General features: G+C 38.0%; 1 protein-coding gene across 1 annotated transcript; it reads right to left on the bottom strand.

Moving 5' to 3' along the window:
• Positions 1-822: 822 nt before the first annotated feature.
• DLX3 (distal-less homeobox 3) lies at positions 823-14,341 on the bottom strand. Its single transcript, XM_070726744.1, has 3 exons — positions 13,689-14,341; positions 11,198-11,388; positions 823-2,124 (listed from the first exon to the last, which is right to left on the bottom strand). Exons 1-3 carry the CDS (start codon positions 14,020-14,022, stop codon positions 1,777-1,779), a joined length of 873 nt encoding a protein of 290 aa, XP_070582845.1. The 5' UTR covers positions 14,023-14,341; the 3' UTR covers positions 823-1,776.
• Between the last annotated feature and the right edge of the window lie 5,219 nt (positions 14,342-19,560).

Raw genomic sequence — 19,560 nt, forward strand, 5'->3', positions numbered from 1 at the left:
AACCCAGCTAAACTAGTTTGTTAACTTTAATGGATTATTTGCTATTTTTCTATGAACCCAAAATAGTTAATTGATCGCAGCATGGTTGCAACGATTATTTGTACCTTGTGAGATCCCATACAGGCAGTCCTCGACTTACAATTCTTTCATTTAGTGACTGTTCAGTTTCAATGTCACTGAAAAAAGAGGTTTAGGATTGTTTTTCACACCACCATTGCAGTAGCATCCCCATGGTCCCATTCAGACAGCCGAGTCATCTTGATGATGGTTGCAGTATCCTGGAGCTATGTGATCATTTTTTGCAACCTTCTGACAAGAAAAGTCAATGGGGAAGCCATATTCTCCTTACAGTTGTGTTAGTTGTTATGAACTTATTAAGTGCAGTAATTCACTTAACTGTGACAAGGTCTTAAAACAGGGCAAAAGTTATTTAAAAACTGTCACCACACTATAGAAATTTTGTACTCAGTTGTGGTAGTCAGGGGCTATGTGCATTGTAATATCTAGGCTCTGGTTTAGCATATTGAATGATGCCAGGAATTCTAGTTTGTTAACCAAGAGTTGTGATTTAATGTTAAGTAAATCAGGCCACTAGAGTTTTATTTTTTTTAAATTGTCAACAACCCCCACCCCCCTTGGTTTAACAGTATGTGCTGAGAATTATATAGGGTTTTTTTGTTCCCTTAGGTATAGAATTCATTAATTTTTGTGGTGTGAAATATCTACCCCAAAGACTCAAGACAAGACTATTAAGCAGGGCTATTATAGAACTGAAATCCCATTTTTTCTTTTCCATCCCCAGATGAAAAACCAATACAAAAGTTTAATTTTAATTTTACTTTTTTTTGTTCTTTTTAATCTGCAATAAATCCCCAAGTGCATCCAGTATAAATCCAAAACAAACATTGGTAAGATCAGTATTCTTTTTTTCCGGGTTCCCTTACCCTTTTTTCTGTGCTAGCCAGTAGCACCACTGCAAATTAACACTATATACTGACCAGTTTTGTATAACATGTACCTGGCTATGAAGTGAATTTAATCCTAAAGTGATTACAAAATCTATCACCTTAATAGTTCTTGGCATCTACCCCTTTCATTGTGTAGAGCATTGCTATAATTTCCAGTAGAACAGTATTTCCAAGGTGGTGTGTAAAATGAAAGAGAGTTGGATATCTTACATTGTTCCCATTCCCAACTGCATGGGTAGCTAACAGCTCAAGTCTTTTCCTATCACAGGCATCAATAATTGATTGGTAGTTGAAGCCATATCAATCTTTCATCAGACACATGACGTTGATACCCCTCAAAGCCACTCTGCTTGGGGAGGTCACCAACAAATAAAATAAAGCAAAACCAAAATAGCTAAAAGGAAAAAAAAAAAATCCTTTACTATGCAGTTCTTTGCTTTTCTCTAACCATGCTGAGAGCCACCCAGCTGATGGGGAAAATTGAGAACAATTAGCACAGAGATAAATCATCCAGGAAATTGGTAACAGAGTTCTTGATAAACTGATTTGATTGGGGTACAACATGGGCTGCAAATAGTTTCTTTCCCTTTCACATTTCTTTACCCCTCCCTCTCCCAATGGTCTCCCCTAATGTCTTAGCCCTGCTGCAATTCACGTGTTCCTGAGATGAGATGGAATGTGTATATGTCCTGTGAAACATATCAAAGGGTTTTAACTTGTTGCCTTCTGTTTGTTTCTCCCTCTCTGTCTCCCTCTCCCTCATTCCTTTTTTCCTGCTCCACTGGTTTCATTGAGGAGGGAAAGGAGGTTAATAAACCGCTCCAGGATTGGGAGGAGGCCCTGGAGATGGGTGATGCATAGAGCCAGAAGTGGGCGGAGGTCCCTGTTGTTGTATGTGAGGCCCATTCAGATTCTGATGATGGAACCAGGAATTGTGATCTTCCAGGTAGCTTGGAGGAGAGGTATAAGAGAGTGGCTGGGAGATTTGGCTCCTGCTGGCTGGGTTATTATGAGTATTACTGTCCCAGAGGGTAGGAGATGGTGGAGAATTACAAGCCATTGAGTCACTGTTATGTGGGCTCTGTTCCAGGGGCACCTCTCCATTTTTGTACAATTTCTTAAATTTAGACCTCCGATTCTGGAACCAAATTTTCACCTGCAAGAAAGAGAGAACATTATTTATTTGTAGAATACGATGATTCTATTCTGTTCTGTTCTGTCCTGTCCCTATCCCTATTCTAAGCCAGTCCTTTCCCCACAAAAAATAAAGGCACCTCCTCCATCAACACAAGGAAAAGTATTCCCTTTCCAGTTCAAGGCTCAGTGGATTCAAGACTTTTCATGAAACAGGTAACAGGCTCAAATCCTGGTATTTTCAGATACGTTTGGATTAGACAGTTCAAAGATCTGATATGAATTCACAAATTGCACTAAACCATGAACTACAATTATGCATGACTGTAGAGATCATGTTAGACCATTTGTTTAGTTCTGACTTAGCATAAACAGTTAATATAATTACTATTTGCCAGTCTAACCCTAAAATGCAGAAAGTTTGTGAGAGTAAATCACAGGGGTAATAGCAACCTCTGCTCTAAACTCTTTCTAGGAATGTGTAGGAGAAAACAAGCATAACCCCCATTTCTTTTGAAAAGTGGGACTACATACAAGTCATTTTCTAAAATTGTCTACCAACCAATGTATTAATAGAATCATGGAACTGTGTCTCATTGCAAAAAAAAAAGTCAGCTGACCACAGCTTGCTCAAAAGGTTTTACAAGTCTTTCAAGGATGCTAAACATGGGGATTGGGAAGGCTGCCATGATGAAACTTAGGGCAGGGCTGGAATAGTGGCCTAGCTGGCTGGAAATCTTTCCAATACTATTGTAAGGTTGTGTGACTCCATCTACATCCCACTCTAGAGAAAGAGCATAAGTAAAACAAAAGGAAGTGGGTGGCGGGTGGGAAGGAAGAATAAAGGATCAAAGATAGTAGAGACAGAAACTCTTCCTGATCAAAACAAGGAAGCAGGGAGACCTGGGAACAAAGTCTGCTTTGTTGAAACATCAATTTTTCTTCTGGGGGCTGGGAAAATCTCTCTGCATTGGGTAATCAAAGGAAGACCCATGGCGACCCAGTTGTAAGAAAGTGTTATTGCTAACTCTGCTGACTGCCGACTGCCGACTGCCAACAGCTTGGCAGTTTGAGTGTTGGCTCAAGGTTGACTCAGCCTTCCATCCTTCCAAGGATGGGTAAAATGAGGACCTAAACTGTTGGGGGCAATATACTGACTCTGTAAAACTGCTTACAGAGGGTTATAAAGCACATGTAGCAGCATAGAAGAAAATGCTATTGCTATTTGCTTTGGAATCGGCAAGTTTTTATTCTGAGCAATCAATTAAAATGCAGCTATATTGACTGGCTAATAATTCTTTAACCTGAGATAGGATAGGAATGTGAACTCAAAAGAATAGATCAGATGGTTTCCAGTCTCATACTTTTTATATGTCTGGACTTCAACTATCAAAACCACAATCAAAAGGGAAAAGGCATTTCTGGACTTTTTTAGTTCTAGTAAATTGCATCAAATCTACTTCTGCTCAAGGTGGAAAAGTACAATGTGTTAGGATATTTTTCTAGTAAAGGAACTGCAATTAGTAGATGATTCTTCCATTAGTATTCCATTTTAGAGGGTGGAAAATATATAAAGGGACCAACTATGCTGAAGCATACATGTGAGATATTTTTTAAAAATCCAAGGGAAATGCTAAAGCGGTTGTGATGGAAGGACAACTGATAGACACAGAGATATCATTCAAATCTATAAGATTAAAGGAAGAGCTCCCCCTCATGTCCAAAGAAAAATGCATTCTTGGTATTTCTTTCATGTTGTAAAATCTGACCTTAGAAAAAATCCTACCAAGCTAGGATGGAGACTCCCATAGTATACATTGATATATTTTAATTAAGACACACTAGAAACTTGAAGCCCATGCATCTTGGTGATACTTGCAGAAAAATACCACTGACGGCATAAATTTTGCCCAGTCAACTACATATTCATTTGAAAAACTATGCAATTCATGCATTTTGCTTTGTAGCCCTCGATTATGATCTGAAATATATTCAGGGGATTTTAGTTTTTGTTGGGAAAAAGCCAATCTATTGGGCAAGGATCAATTCACTGTCAAATATTTCTGATTCCCAATAATTCAACAATAGATGTAATAAAAGGTCTGTCATAATTTTAATACAGAAGTGAATGTTTAAAGTAATTAAAAATTGGAGGGGGTGGCATATATGAAAAGAGAGCAAACTTCAGGTAGTTCTGATCTCAGAGCACACTCTCAGATTCATAATTATTTATGAGTATTTGTTGCTAGCAAAATGCTCTGACTGGTGAAGTTTGGGGAGTTCTATTAAAATGAATCCTTCGGTGCATTTCCAAAATTCAGCTGGACTTCCTTGGTTTATTTGAACTGAAGATTTTTCCATTTTCAAGGAATAAACCCAAAAAATCCAGGGTCCTTTTGGAAAAGAATCCTTGGAGAACCATGTCCTAGAAGACTGAGATATTAAAATGAATATTCCACAAGACTAAAGTTGACTCTTCTTTTTTTACTCCGTCAAACCACTAGGAACCACCAAAATGAGAGACTGGATCTCATTTGTTATAGATGGCTGTAAGTACATACTAATACCTCGGGAGGAAGTTGGGTTATGAAATTCACACCAGACAATGTATTTAGCCAAATAGTAGATATTGTACATTTAATGCAACATGCAAGATGATTCAAGCAAGCTAAGAGTGGGGGGAAAAATGCAATTTGTCTCTGGTGGTCACCCAGGGAGGGGAAGAAATTCTTGCTTTGACAATCACGTGGCTACCTCATACTCAACATGAACAAAACCCATCCCGTATGGGAAAAACTTTGGATGATTCAGACAAATGAGTAAAGCATCAGGCCATCTCCTACCACCCCCCCTTGAAAAAAAAAAGTCTAAGAAAAAAACTTGGGTCAGTGACCATGATAACCTTAGGGGAAAATTCCTTCCTGACTGTCATGGGGCAGCCTGTGTTTGTAGGAACAAAAACACATCTGTACACCCCAAGAGCATTTTGTTGGGTGCAATTTTCGATGTGTCAGGTTGCCACCGCTATGCTATGCTCTTGACCTATCAGAATCCGGAAGCACGCCAACTTGCTCCCTTAATTTAGATCAAAGCAATTAAGCAGCCTTGTTGTCCTCAGGGAGCTTGGCTGGCCCCACATTCCAGTCCAGTTTCTTTACCAGCTCCTCATGACCTGCTTAAGAAGGGAAGGCTTGTGGGAGAGAATGACACACAAGACGGCTTCATGTCTGAATGTGGGAGCTGAAACAGAGGAAGCTAACTCGGTTGGGTGTATGCCTATATGCATCACCAGTCACACATGATGTTTTGGAATATCGCATTGAGCATTGTGAGTGAGCATTTGGCAAAAGGCCAGAATATTTTAGTAGGAGTCCAAAGAGTGTAGAGTTTTCCTAACATCCATTAAGTGGCAACATCTCCAATAAAATTAAGCCCGGGGTTTGCCTAAAATCTAAGCTTATGATAAGTGATTCCAGTATGTCCTTTTTATCCCGAATTATAAGTTTCTGAATTATAATTCAGAAAAGAAAAAGTCATTCTCATGGCTTAAGTATGTTGTGGCCTTTCAATCTTCTGCAATTGCCAGCCACTGCCAAATTAAATCATACCAGCCAAGAACTAAGGAAAAATATTTTTATATTTATATTTCAGGAAACCTCTGCAGAAGAGAAATTTCCTTCAATTTATATAAGGCTCATTCAGGAGGGCTTTGTTTTTTTATTTCTTTTTTTTAAAAAAAAACAAAGATTTTTTTAAGGTTATCAATACTGTGTGTTAAAATGATATCCAGAGCATTTCTTATGTTGTTCTATAATTCCAACTAATCCTGATGTTGATCATGGTGGTTATTACTACTGAGAGAAAGTCTAATGAGTAGTTCAAAAACTTTAATTTCTTATCTTAAAGGAACTTTCCACCACTAAATCTTATCTCCTAATCCTCTGTTTAAATTTGTATTCTTGTACAGTCTTTGCTGGTTAGGGGATTCTGCTTGACTGAAGACCATGTTGGTTGGGGAATTATGGGGGTTGAAGTCCACACATCTGAAAGTTGCCAAGATTGAGAAATACTGGCTCAGCAGGAGAGTGCTTTGGGCATTTATAAAAGGATGGAAATGTATTATGGATACACACTCCGAAAGGGGAGTTGCAATCTCAAAGTTTGAAAAACATTGATTTAAAGGAAGGCTATAGTCCTCTTCATAAGGATCAATAATGAATGAGATCCAGATTAAATCGTGTTTAGAGTAGGTCCATTACAATAAATGGAACTCAAACAAGTTGTCATTAACCTACGTCCCATTCCTTTCAAAAGGTCTTTTATCCATGACTATGTCCAGATACAGCTAACGATTATATCAACCCAATAATGCAGGGCAAAGTACATTATTAGCTAAAGTAATATCAAGCCAGCATATCCAGGACTCAGAAAAGGCCAGAGATCTAATATTTTACTTTGAGGAGCTTTTATAGATAGCTATGGATATAAATGCACACATTACTCATATGGATTTCTTTTTATTATGGAAATGTTTTGAATATTTAAAACCTAACATGACCATCTAGTTCAAGTTATTTGAGAACAATCTGCAAAAAAAATGATGAAAGGGGCTTTATTGTTATAGGTGATACTTTTCATATCATTTTATAGATTCTAAGACTGAAAAATCTAATGAGGATAGGCTTAAATTAGATATTTATTTATTCATTCATTCATTCATTCATTCATTCATTTATTTATTTATTTATTGGATTTGTATGCCACCCCTCTCTGAAGACTCGGGGCAGCTCACAACAATAATAAAACAATATTGCAATGAAACAAATCTAATATTAAAAACATTTAAAACCCCATCATTTAAAACCATGCAGCACAAACAGACTAAACATAAAGTATAAAAGCCTGGGGGAGGTGTCTCAGTTCCCCATGCCTGGCGATACAGGTGGGTTTTAAGTAATTTGCAAAAGACAAGGAGGGTGGGGGCAGTTATAATCTTTGGGGGGAGTTGATTCCAGAGGGCCGGGGCTGCCACAGAGAAGGCTCTTCCCCTGGGGCCTGCCAAACAAAATTGTTTAGTCGATGGGACCCGGAAAAGCCCAACTCTGTGGGACCTTATCGGCCACTGGGATTCGTGCAGTAGAAGGCGGTTCCGGGGGTATTCTGGTCTGATGCCATGTAGGGCTTTAAAGGTCATTACCAACACTTTGAATTGTGACCGGAAACTGATCGGCAGCCAGTGCAAGCCACGGAGTGTTAGTGAAACGTAGGCGAATCTAGGAAGCCCCACGATAGCTTCCACGTCTGCATTCTGCACTATCTGAAGTTTCCGAACACTTTTCAAAGGTAGCCCCATGTAGAGAGCATTGCAGTAGTCAAACCTCGAGGTGATGAGGGCATGAGCGACTGTGAGCAATGACTCCCTGTCCAAATAGGGCTGCAACTGGTGCAACAGGCGAACCTGGGCAAACGCCCTCCTTGCCACAGCCAAAAGATGGTATTCCAATGTTAATTGTGGATAGAGGAGGACACCCAAGTTGCGAACCCTCTCTGAGGGGGTCAATAATCCCCTCCCAGGGTAATGGACGGACAGATGGAATTGTCCTTGGGAGGCAAAACCCACAGCCACTCCGTCTTGTCTGGATTGAGTTTGAGCTTGTTGACACCCATCCAGACCCCAATAGCCTCCAGGCACCGGCACACCACTTCCACTGCTTCACTGACTTATAACTTTAACATTATTATTGAATGAGATTCTGATTAAAAGTTAAACCCTGACAACCAAAATTATCTTTTACCTGATTTGATCCCTGCCTAAGAAGTTACTTTTTGGCAATCCTTCTTTTGCTTTCATCTAGATAATATCTAGGCTGCACTAATCTGGATGTCTACTAGATGGCAGTGACGTTCCTTGTATCTCTTAGCTTTCCTCTTATGTTTGCCTGGATTTTTGCAGGCAAGATATGGTATCATATATATCGATTCATTTATTAAAAAGAATTTTCAGACCATTTAATTTTAGCCTTGTACTAAACTCCTAAAATTGCAGTCCTGTTTCATTGTGGGGGCCATACAACCTCACATATACAGTACTATCAAGGGTTAGAGATGAAAATATAAGAGTTTGTTTGGGGATAGTGTATGCCTGTTGTTCCTTCTGTTCTTCCCCTTTTCTTTTGGCTTCATTTTGAATTAGTTGACTGAACATTAGGATAAAAGAGGGGAGACATTATGATAAAAGGATAGAAGTCTAATGTTGCACCCTAAAATCTTCCCAACAAATCTAAGTTGTCTGGTCTGCCTTAGATATTTGATGGATTATCTAAATCTTTGTTTCCCATTGCTATTTTTAGGTAAACCATTAATTTTCTCTGGATTACAAATTGCCTATATAGCAGGGACAAGTAGCTTCGGCTCTTACAACATGTCAAGCTAAAATAAAATTGACAATGTAATTGTGTAAACTTAATCAGTATAAACCATTTATAGTTCAGTGTTTCCTTAAATAAAGGCAATGGGAATAGTGAAAGATCATCTTTCTTTATTATCCTACTGGATGTTGCAAGAAGGTATTTATGTATTTTAAAAACACTTATAATTATAGTGAAAACTTGGGTGCCTACTGGCTACGTTTATGCATTGTGTTTCAGTATTCAATTACTGGTAATCCATTTTCTAAATTCTCACAATACACTAGCATATAAATTAACCAAATGAATACACAGCTAAATCACCAATTAAAACTTTTTTTTAAAACCCACCTTGGGGTTAAAGCCAGTCACTGTTTAGCATATTGGAACCCATCCCCCAAAATCTTAGTTTTCTTTCCACTACTTGTTGATTTTTTAAAAAATTCTATTACCAATTCTGCCTACATTCCCCCAATGGAGATAGCATTAAAAGTAATAATTACTTATTTTTAGATTTATTCCTGGGCAATATCTATAGAATTACAAGCAAACTTGGTGTTCACGTCTGAATGATTTAATGTGTTTGAAAACTAGTATTTCTATTTTGTCTGTAGCGCTGTTTTGTGTGAGTCCGACTGCCTTTTCTTAAGGAAAAGGTGAAGATCAAATGTTATTTTTAAAAGGCAGCATTCGCTCATTGTTTCAGGTCTTATCAAAGAAAAGAAGAAATATTTTCAGTGTGGCAGATCTTATCCATGCTTGTTTGGAAATACAACCCATTGAGACTTTGAGCAGCTAGGCTCCAAGGTAAATGGACTAAGATACATACATACATTAGATATAATAGTGATAGATATGATAAATAGATCCCTCCAGAAGTTGTGAATGCCCCAACACTGGAAGTTTTTAAGCAGATGTTGGATATCATTTGTCTGTAGTGTAGGGTTTCCTGCCTAAGCAGGGGGTTGGACTAGAAGACCTCCAAGGTCCCTTCTCAGATTCATGATTTCCCAGAAACTCTTCCGCATCTTAATTGCTCCCAAGTAATTTTGCAAAAGATTATAACTTTGCTCCGAGGTAGTTTTAAAAAAAAGATGAAATACCACTCAAATCAGTAAATTTAATACAGTAGTGTAATGGCTCTATGGCTTCCTATTTTTACCAAAAAAAAAAAAGGGCAATGTCTGTAACAGCTAGAAAAACTGGGAACTGAAGTCCAAAGGATCTGGTGAGATCCTGAATGAAATCCTCCTGAGCAAGAATCCCAAGGGCTCCACTCTCAGCTTAACCTGCACTTTGGTGGATTGTTATTTCCCAAGCAGAGAAATTGCAAAGGTGCTGTGCCTTCTCACCATTAACATCTAAGCAAGAAGAAAGAAATTCACGCAAGTGGCGCTTGCATGGAAACAAGGACTTCCTAAAATTCCCTTTTCCCTCTGAAAAATGAGCCCATCTTTTTCTGCACTTTAAATGTCTTTCAAACTTAATTCTTGCTTTGCAAAATGTGAGTTTGAGATCTCTTTTCAAGGTACAAAAGACTTGTGTGTGTGTGTGTGTTTTAAAGAAACATCTATCCACAGTAAATAAAAACATAGTACATGAAATATTGTACTTTTTGTCAAATGGCAACTAGCAACCCTTAGAGTCACAATAACCAGTTGGCCCGCTGATGTTCATCTGAAGACTAACAATGGGTTCTTTTTCCACTCAAGCCAACTTCCTTCTCACAGTCATCAATTCTCTTGGCCTAAGCTCAGTTAGCTTCAGGAGGAAAAAAGGGGGAATCTGCCAAAACACATACTGTAGGTTGCCTCGCCCCACCCACATGTTTCCTGCAGCAATGTTCCTCCACCTCTCTGGCTAGTCAGCATACCATTCTGGATCTTTGGGTCGCAGCCAGGTACAAGTAGGCTACAGGACTAAAAGGACAGAAAAATGACTTCACTCCTTTCCATCTTTGTTCTGTCCCAGGTTGCTGACTGTGATTCTATTATTACATTTTATATCCAAGGCAGTTTATGCTTTCTCTAATTAGAATTGCTGTCATCATAAAAGACACCATGTTTGTCTTCTATATGACAACAGAGGAACTCACCACCTCATTTCTTCGATCCCCTTCATCCTAGGGTCAAATACTGTGTTTTTATCATAAAATTCATACATTTTAACTTCTCAGCATGCAAAAAAAGTTTACTGTAAATGGTTAATAGTGCTGAAAAACAGGCAGACTCTCTTGTTTTTAAACCCACATGTACAGACAGACAAAGAAGTGAGAAGACAAATGTGAAAAAAAAATCATTTACAAAATGCAATGAAAAGAGAATGGATAGATTGAAGGGATTTTAATAACTAGATGTTGGGTGAACTGATTTGAATTCAACCCGTCTGTAAACCCCAAATGATTATGGATTAAGTAAAAATAAAATAACTGAAGGTTAGACAGAGGGTCTGAAATTAATGGTTATTCTTGGGTTTTTAAATTTAACTTGATATTTTCTTTTTTTTTAAAAAAAACACTCTGGGGTTTTTCTAAGGTTGAAGGTCTAAAGCATTGCATTTTGCAGCTCCCTAAAAATTTTTGGGAGTTTCAAGGATGTACATTCCAAAACAAAGATGAAAGGCTAAACAAAACTGCCCGCACTTTTTCTGTCTCATGTTTAGCCTTCCTTCCTGTTTCTAAAATTTTACCTGAGTCTGGGTAAGTCCAAGTTGTGCAGCCAACTCTGCCCTCTCTGGCAACGCCAGGTACTGCGCCTTCTGGAATCGCCTTTGCAACGCAGCCAGCTGGTAACTAGAGTAAATTGTGCGAGGCTTTCGGATTTTTTTGGGTTTTCCGTTGACCATCCGCACTTCAGGTTCAGGTTCTTCCTTCACTGAAACTGCAAAAATGAGACAAAAGAATACGCTGGTAGAAAGAATCCAAGATGGAAATGTTGCAGTGACGCTCAAACTGAAGGTAACTGCTGGTTTCTACACCTCTGCTTTGATAAAATAACTTTTATCTGTTCCAGCTGCAGAATCCATGCTTTGGTCCATTGAAGGACAATTTGGCCGGGTTGTGACCAAAATAGAATCTTTTTAAGAAAAGCAATTTACCATAATTATCCAATACATTGTAAACTTTTGCTCTTTTCAAGGAGACACCTGTTGCTTCTATTAATTACCAACAGTGTCACATAGAGCAATCTATCCTTCCAATAATTTCAACAACTTGCTGTTTACCTCCCTATTATCTGAGGTGTCCCCCCCCTTTTCACTTACAAACAGGATGCTGAAAGACCAATCCAACATCTGCCTCAACCTTATCACTTCCACCTCACATTCCTATCTAATGAGGATAATTGTCTCTTCTATGGAGAGTTAGGCTAAGGATGAAAATAGGGTCTTAAAGGGCTGTGCAAAGGATTCTGCAGGAGATGTGCTGAACAAATACCTAATTAAAATTAAGCCTTCCTCCTGGAATTTACTCCTAGGTAACTCTCATCAAAGGGCAGCTGAACGTAGTTTGTATGAAACTAGTTTGAATCAATCACTGCTTGTTTGTCCATGTAAGCCAGAAAAAAACTAAACTTCAAAGGCTTTCTACTATCCAGTTTACTGAATAATTAGGACAAGGTGTAATTCCATTAAAAAAAAGAGTTTTGCAAATTGATTAAACTTTTAATTAGCCTTCCTTCTTTTGCTCAATCTCTCTCCCGCCCCCTCTACTTTTTATCATTTTTCCTCCAATTCTTTTTATCTTTTAGGCTCTCCTTTCTCTCCTCTCTACCCCCGACTTTTTGTGTGTGTGATTTTTTAAAAGGACCAAGTCAGAGTTGAACAGAGGTACATTGCAGGATACAGCGCAGCTGCTTTGGTCTGTCTTAAAACTCTCTATCTCAGAAATGGACTTCTCCATTCTTCCGTTCTGACCCAGCTCCTGTTTAAAAAAAAAAACAATTTATTTTCTGTCTCACTAGATGTATTTGATGTATTTTTTTTTCATCCTTGGCATGAAGCATTGTCTGGTTACATCGGGACAGTTGGAACCACACAACCCCATATTCCCTTCCCGAAATATTTGTGGGGAATGAGGGCGTAAGTTATAGGCCTCAGAGGGTTGTAGCCAAAATCTACATGCCAGTTGTGTTTAAAGATAGAATTCATCTTTACACCATTAATTTTCAGTTTTGTATTTTGTCTTTCACTTTTTCCAACTTTTAAGTTACTCCTTTCCGTTTTTTAATTCATAAAAATAAACAGATGCCCTCACAGTCATTAAAGTGTGGGTGTTGGCCTCAAGATTTTAACCAGCAAAATGTTTAAAATGTATTTCTATGACAGGGGAATATAAGGTAGATTTATATACACCTCCCAGCAAGGGAGGTACCCCTTCAGGATCACACATCACAGGTCTCTGTGGGGGAGAGAAACAATCTACTAATTTTTTTTAGCACATTTGGCAAAATACTATATTTTTAAAAAATGGGGGGTTTTAAAGGAGAAGGGGAAACTATTTGATTTTGCCTCAGGAAAAAAAAAATCAGGCTTAGCATTATTTTTTCTATAAGAAAAAAAATTCAAGCCCCCCCCATTCAATAAAATATGGAATTTAAGGTATTGCTGCAACTGTAACATTTGCGCTTTGCAAATTAAAAAGTAAGCCGTGAACTAACATACAAAATTTGGAGGGGGGGGGGCGATGTGCAGAACTTTCCTCACCCCAAAACACACACACACAAAAATAGTTAAAGTGGGAGAAAGGCCCTTTCTGACACTCAGCTTGGAACTGGGCAAGGGAGTAAAATGAGGAAAATTGATTTCAGTTGTGCCTTAATTGCCTTTTACAGGTGAATGGTGGTTTGTGCCTGTTTTATACCAAACGCAAAACTCTGAAGGAAGGACAGAATCCCGAGTTTAACCATGGTAAGTACCCCGAAAAGTTTGGATGTTTTGTATGTAACAACACAAAGAAACGCCATTCATTTCTTTCCACGAGGACAATACTTTCTGCCAAGGCAATAACTCCCTCATACACACTCATTCACGTATTCATACTCCGTTGTTTAAAATATCCCCAACAGAGTTTGGGAAATATTCCAAGAGATTCCAAGCCATTTAATCTCCCTGAACCCACAAACGGGCAGTCATCCACTCAAACTCACATACTGTGTGGACTTTGATTTAAAAACTTTGTTACCTGTTTCTTGGCTCGATAACTGCTGGTCTCGAAAAGGTCCGTATTGCCGGTAGGAAGTGCTGTAAGAATAGTCAGGTTTGGGGGAGTATGTCCCCGTCGCCCCCATCCCATTGAAGTTAAATTGAGGGTGGTACGCATAGGGATTCATAGGCTGCGCATAAGCCTGGCTGGAGTAATATTCATGCTGGGTAGCTGGAGCGCTGTAGTATCCCAGGTCCGTGATAGACGATTCAGGAAGAGTCGGGGACTCTTTGGTGGCTGTATGGCAGCTGATTGAGCTGGAAATGTCAGTCAAAATGCTGCTTATCTTCTTATCGAAGGATCCACTCATCATGAGAAGAATGACAGGTCCGCCGCTTGACCCAGAAAACCAAAAAAGCTAACTAACTGGAGCAAATCCTTTCCACCTTCACCTCCGGTCGAGTAGTCTTTTACTTAGCCATGGTTCCAGGAATTGTTGCAGTCTCTCCTTCTGCTGCTGCTGCTGCTGCAGCTCTCGCTACTGCCGTCCTCTAGAAAAAATGTGTAAGAGGTTCAACAGAGCCAGCTTGCACCCTCTAATTAAGGGGCAGAGAAGGGTGGATGCTACGTTCCGATTGGCTCCAGGAATATTGCCTTAAAGGCAAAGCGTGCTCTTCCCCTCCCTCCCGCTGTCTCTTTCTATCTCTCTCTACTTTTTTTAAAAAAAGAATGGACTAGAAAATATATACGCTGCCACTAGTAACCCTCTCCTCCCCCCCACTAAGCACTTCTTTTTCCTTCTCCTGAGAAGGTGGAACTACTTGAAGGAATCAGATACTGTACTAGAAGTAGGGGGTTCATCTCCCCTCCTTATTTGGGGGGGGGGAAGGGTTTAGCAGTATGTGTTGGGACAGTGTGTTGAGAAGCATATTTTGTTCATCTACATTAAGGTGCATTTCAGACTTAGGAACTGATAAATATTTTCAATTTGTGGATGGCCTATTTCCAGAAGACCTGCGTGTTCTTCTATTCCATCTGGGGTTTCTAAACACACACACACACTAAAAACAAGTAAAATAGCCTTCTTTTGCATCTCCTTAACATTTGATTATGCATTTGGAAAGTGCCCTATAAAGTTTTCTTAGCCCCCCACACCCCAACAACAGCAAATAGATTTTTTAAAAGTTTAAATTATCTTTCATTACATTCTATTAAGAGCAATGGAATGTAACTTAATTATTTTCTGGATTCTATAGGACCTCCATCATGATAAACTTTTAAAATGGGGTCTTGGAAAAAATGATTCCCCATCTCTCAATCACCTCCTTAGATAGACCACAATGTTACAGATGATGAACAAAAGCAAGATATAAGACACGCAGGCTAAGTTTGGATCTGATCTGATTTTCATGTTGCTGTGACCATTGCATCACCCTGATGTAATACAAATGGAAGATCCCTTATGGTAGGTAGGTAGGCAGGTAGGTGGACAGGCAAATAATTTGGGCTATATGAACAAATTTTTATTTGTGTATATATTTATATTTATGTATGCATGTACTTCATATAATTTTGGATAGAGTGAGAAACAGCCCAAGAAAGTATCTTCCAAACTCAAAACATAACAAAAGTCTGGATTTGAAGATTGTTCACATTCAAATTTTAAGACCAAGTGTATTTTTTTTTAAATTGGAGGTTGTTGGTTCTTCTTTTTTTAAAAAAAATAGGACATACTGGGTCTCACAATTGCATTTCACTGCAATGCCATGAAAGAGGCTATGCTGGGAAGTTCTTGGCTTTGTGAAACACTATTCCAAATGCTGGGCGGCCCACAGACTTATGTTTTTCTAGGCATAGAGACATGAAATCTAAGAGAAAAACCTAAACCCAAACCTCTGGGCTTAACATGTATTGATAACCACACTTGTTTGGCAAATCAGTAACCATTTGCAGAATTGATCTCAGTACTATTGAAGATTTCTTTCCAATGCAAAGGGCAGCTTCTATGTGCTACCATCTAATTATTTAACCTTAAAGATATCTTGGAAATTAGCCTGTGAGTTTCTCTTTAAAGAAACGGGTATGTGAGAATCGTGAAACTCACTTGAAAATGTGGAAGGATAAACATCCATCCAATTAAAGTAATGCTAAGTACAGCTGCTTCTTCAAGGACAATCACACAGGCATAACACCTGTGGCTTTTTATCTGCTTTTTCTTATAAGCACAGGTCCCCTCTATAATGTATTATTATTTTCAAAGGGGAAAGATATACAGAACTTTACAAAAAAAACCCTCCACTTGCTAAATGGCCATTCCCCCCCCCCCCACCTTGTATGAGTTACTACTTTCAGCTTTCTAAGTTTCCCCAAGAATTTTTTTTTTTGGGGGGGGGGTCCATTTCAGTATTCAAAAATGTAGAAAATAGCATTGACATTTGCTTACTTTGCATTTAGGAGATGTCTAGAAATTTATGGTTGGGCTGCTAAATGTTGAAATTGGAGCATGAGGTTGTTTTTGTAGCAATGTTTCTGGGATGTAGGCAGTTGTGACTACAGACAATCACAGTAAGACAGTTGCTAAGAATTTGAAGAGAAGTTTGTGTGGGTGGCTATCTTTGGCAAGTTGATGGGTATGCACATGCATGTGATCAGGCATGTAAATATGTCTGAAGGCAAAAAGTTCACCAATAAGTAACCTGACTGAGATATATATTTGTATATATACTATAGGTCTGAACACAAAGGGAGGGAGTTGTACAGGCACATTTATGTACATTTAGAGATAAAACATGCCATTTTTATATACATGTATCAAGTGTGAATATAGATCAAAATTTGAATGTAATAATTCCAAAAAATGAATGCTTATTTCAACAAAGATTATTTTTTGAGATCATCTCATTTGACCTGGTTATCATTTCTATATTGGTATTGTTTAAAGGACTGGATAGTCTTCTTTAAGGTACAGTGTCATATAAGAGCTATTCAGTGGACTAGTCCCAGAACAACACAAAATATATTTATAGTTCAATGGCAGAATAATGTTTTAGATAGAAGTGTTAAGATACCTAAAATAGGTAATCCTTGATCACAACTGAGCCCCAAATTTCCATTGGTAAGCAAGACAGTTGTTAAATGAGTTTTGCTTCATTTTACGACCTTTCTTGACTCAGTTGTTAAGAAATTCATTGCATAGTTAAGTTAGTAACATACTGGTTACAAGAATACATGGCAGTTGCCAAGTACCCAAATTTTAATTACGTGACATAGAAATGCTGAAATGATTGTAAATGTGAAAAATGGTTGTAAGACACATTTTTCAGTGCTGTAGTCACCCAAACTGTCACTAAATGAATGGTTGTAAGTCAAATTATTGGTACATTTTCTTGTATCTCCAAGTAACCCTGAAAAAATAATTTCCCCTGAAATCCTATAAAACCCATGTCGTGATCTGCTAGAAATTTAGAATTAGAAGACAAGAGACCATATATAATTAGTCATGTCCACCATGTTCTCTTGAACTGTGGAATATTAATGATGCTTTCTAGTTGGGTAATGAAATATCTTCAAGCAAGCCACCATGCTGCAAGCATCAAGGACTCCAGGATTTAGAATTAGTTAAGGGGTCCCCAAACTTGGCAACTTTAAGACTTGTAGACTTCAACTCACAGAATTGCTGGCTGGAGAATTCTGGGAGTTGAAGTTCACAAGTCTTAAAGCTGTCACATTTGAAGACTTCTGAGTTAAGCCAGTAGTTTGGTTCATCATAATGTAGCGTTCTTGTTTCCACATGTTTTTAAATTTGCATTATTCCCTAATAAAATATGTTGTTTTCTAAAAAAACAACAACATTGTTTCAATTGTTGCATTTATAACCACCTTTTTTGAGAGAGAGAGAAGCAATGCACAGAGAAAATCTTATTCATCCCGTTTTATCCATATCAGACCTTATTTTTCAGGCGTGGTAGGTAACACCTGCCATCAAACCAACCTAAGATGGAGAGATGCATTGTTTTATGGCTCATTTCCCTTTCTTGAAAACACAATAGTAGTTTTTGTGTGTTTAATAAAGGAAGTGTGGAGCTTCCAGTAAGAGAAAGTGGAGATGTCAGCAAAGAAGGAGCAGTATTAGGGGTTGCTAACTTTCCGCTTTATTTACTTAACAGAATAACAGAATTAGAAGAAGAATGAAACAGAAAAAGTTGGAACAGAGGATGAAGTGATCAGAGACAGGAGAACACAGGCAGCTCTCAACTTACAACCAGATGTGAGCCCCAAACGTCTGTTGCTAAGCAAATCAGTTATTTAAGTGAGCTTTGCTCTGTTTTACTTTCACGACACAATCGTTAAATTAATCACTGTAGCTATTAAATTAATAAGCTGGGTGACAAGCAAAATCACCATTGATTTTGCTTGTCAAAATGTCACAAAATGTGGTCATAAACACTGTGCCAGTTGCCAAGCACCCAAATTTTGATCACATGACTATGGAGATACTGCAATGGCCATAAGTGCATTTTTCAGGGCCGTTGTAACTTCAAATGAATGGTATAAGTAAGTGACGTCTAACTGTTTTGGCCAAACTGCAGTGTGAGCATGTGCTGGAACTCCGGAACCCAGAAGAGACCAGCTGGCGGGTGTGCAGGCATGCCAGAACTCGGAAGAGAAGCTGGTGACACGTGCCATAGGTTCTCCATCACAGGTATAAGCCAAGGACCATGTGGACTTGTCTTGGGTTCTTTGGAGAAAGGGTTATATGTATTAATAGAGGTTCCAAGGCAGGTGCTACGACACCCAGAAAGGCATTGAAATCCAAAAAGTGTAGGGTTTTTTTTACTCTTGCTGACAAAACTTATTATCATTAAGCAGGGTATAGGTTAAGCAAAAATAATGAACAAAATATAACAAAAATAAGCAAGGGCCTTTATTTCAATGGGCTTGCTTTTTTGGATTTCGCAATCATAATTTCATGTAGAAAGATTTGGGGCTCAGGTATCAAGAGCCCATCACCAAAACAAACATGTTTCTGCAAGGCATCAGAATAAATATCATATTTTAAACTAAATTCACTTTCTAAGGAGAACCAATCCAATTGGATCATTTAGATTTCATCATGTAACTGTACCATTTTCCCATGTGCCTAAAGCCAACTCTCCAAAGACATTTTACTGCTTGGGGAAAAAAATCCCACCCAAAGTCCAGAGATATAGTTTGCCCAAATGATTTTAATATTTGAAACAAAAAATATTGTGCACCACTTTCCAGGACTAAAAACACATTTCTCCTAAACTGATTATCAATGGTTTGCTATCATTTTGCAATCTGCAAAATCAGCTGCCTAAAGCAAATGGCTCTGTTATAATGTAACTGATGTCAGCATCTCATGTTTAAACTTTTTTGAGATTTTTAAAAAATTCTTGTCACATTAATAGTAATCCATAGACATTTCTCCATCTAGACTCAAATACAGAAAGCATGCCAATTTCTCAAGCCATAGATACATAGATTATTAGATATGAATGATGCATATATATTAAAATGGCACATTATAGGATTGTTTAAATGAAGAGATTAAATGACAATTCGTTTTATATTATGTAAGATATTATTTTCCTATAGGACCATATAGGTCCTTGAATAATAGTAAAATGAAATGTAAAACAAAGTATACACTCACCCCTTTTAATAGAAGGGTGCACTTTTAAATTATTATAATTAATGACAGATGACATTTTTATTATATAAATTGACAATAATAAAAATCTAGCAATATTTGTTTAGATTGTTTTTTCTCCTTATGTAATGTTTTAAAGAAACTTATTTCACTGAACCCCTCCCCTTTCAGAATATAGTAAAATATATATTTACTGCTGTCTTAATAGCTTTCTGTAGTAGGTGAGATAAATATTAA

Source organism: Erythrolamprus reginae, chromosome Z, assembly GCF_031021105.1.
Source record: "Erythrolamprus reginae isolate rEryReg1 chromosome Z, rEryReg1.hap1, whole genome shotgun sequence".
NCBI lineage: Eukaryota > Metazoa > Chordata > Lepidosauria > Squamata > Dipsadidae > Erythrolamprus > Erythrolamprus reginae.

Excerpts from the sequence above, each read along its gene's own strand:
- DLX3 (XM_070726744.1), bottom strand. The coding sequence starts at position 14,022 with ATGATGAGTGGATCCTTCGATAAGAAGATAAGCAGCATTTTGACTGAC. Across the intron at positions 11,389-13,688 it reads GTTATCGAGCCAAGAAACAG|TTTCAGTGAAGGAAGAACCT; the intron begins GTAACAAAGTTT and ends TCATTTTTGCAG. Across the intron at positions 2,125-11,197 it reads TTGGACTTACCCAGACTCAG|GTGAAAATTTGGTTCCAGAA; the intron begins GTAAAATTTTAG and ends TCTTTCTTGCAG.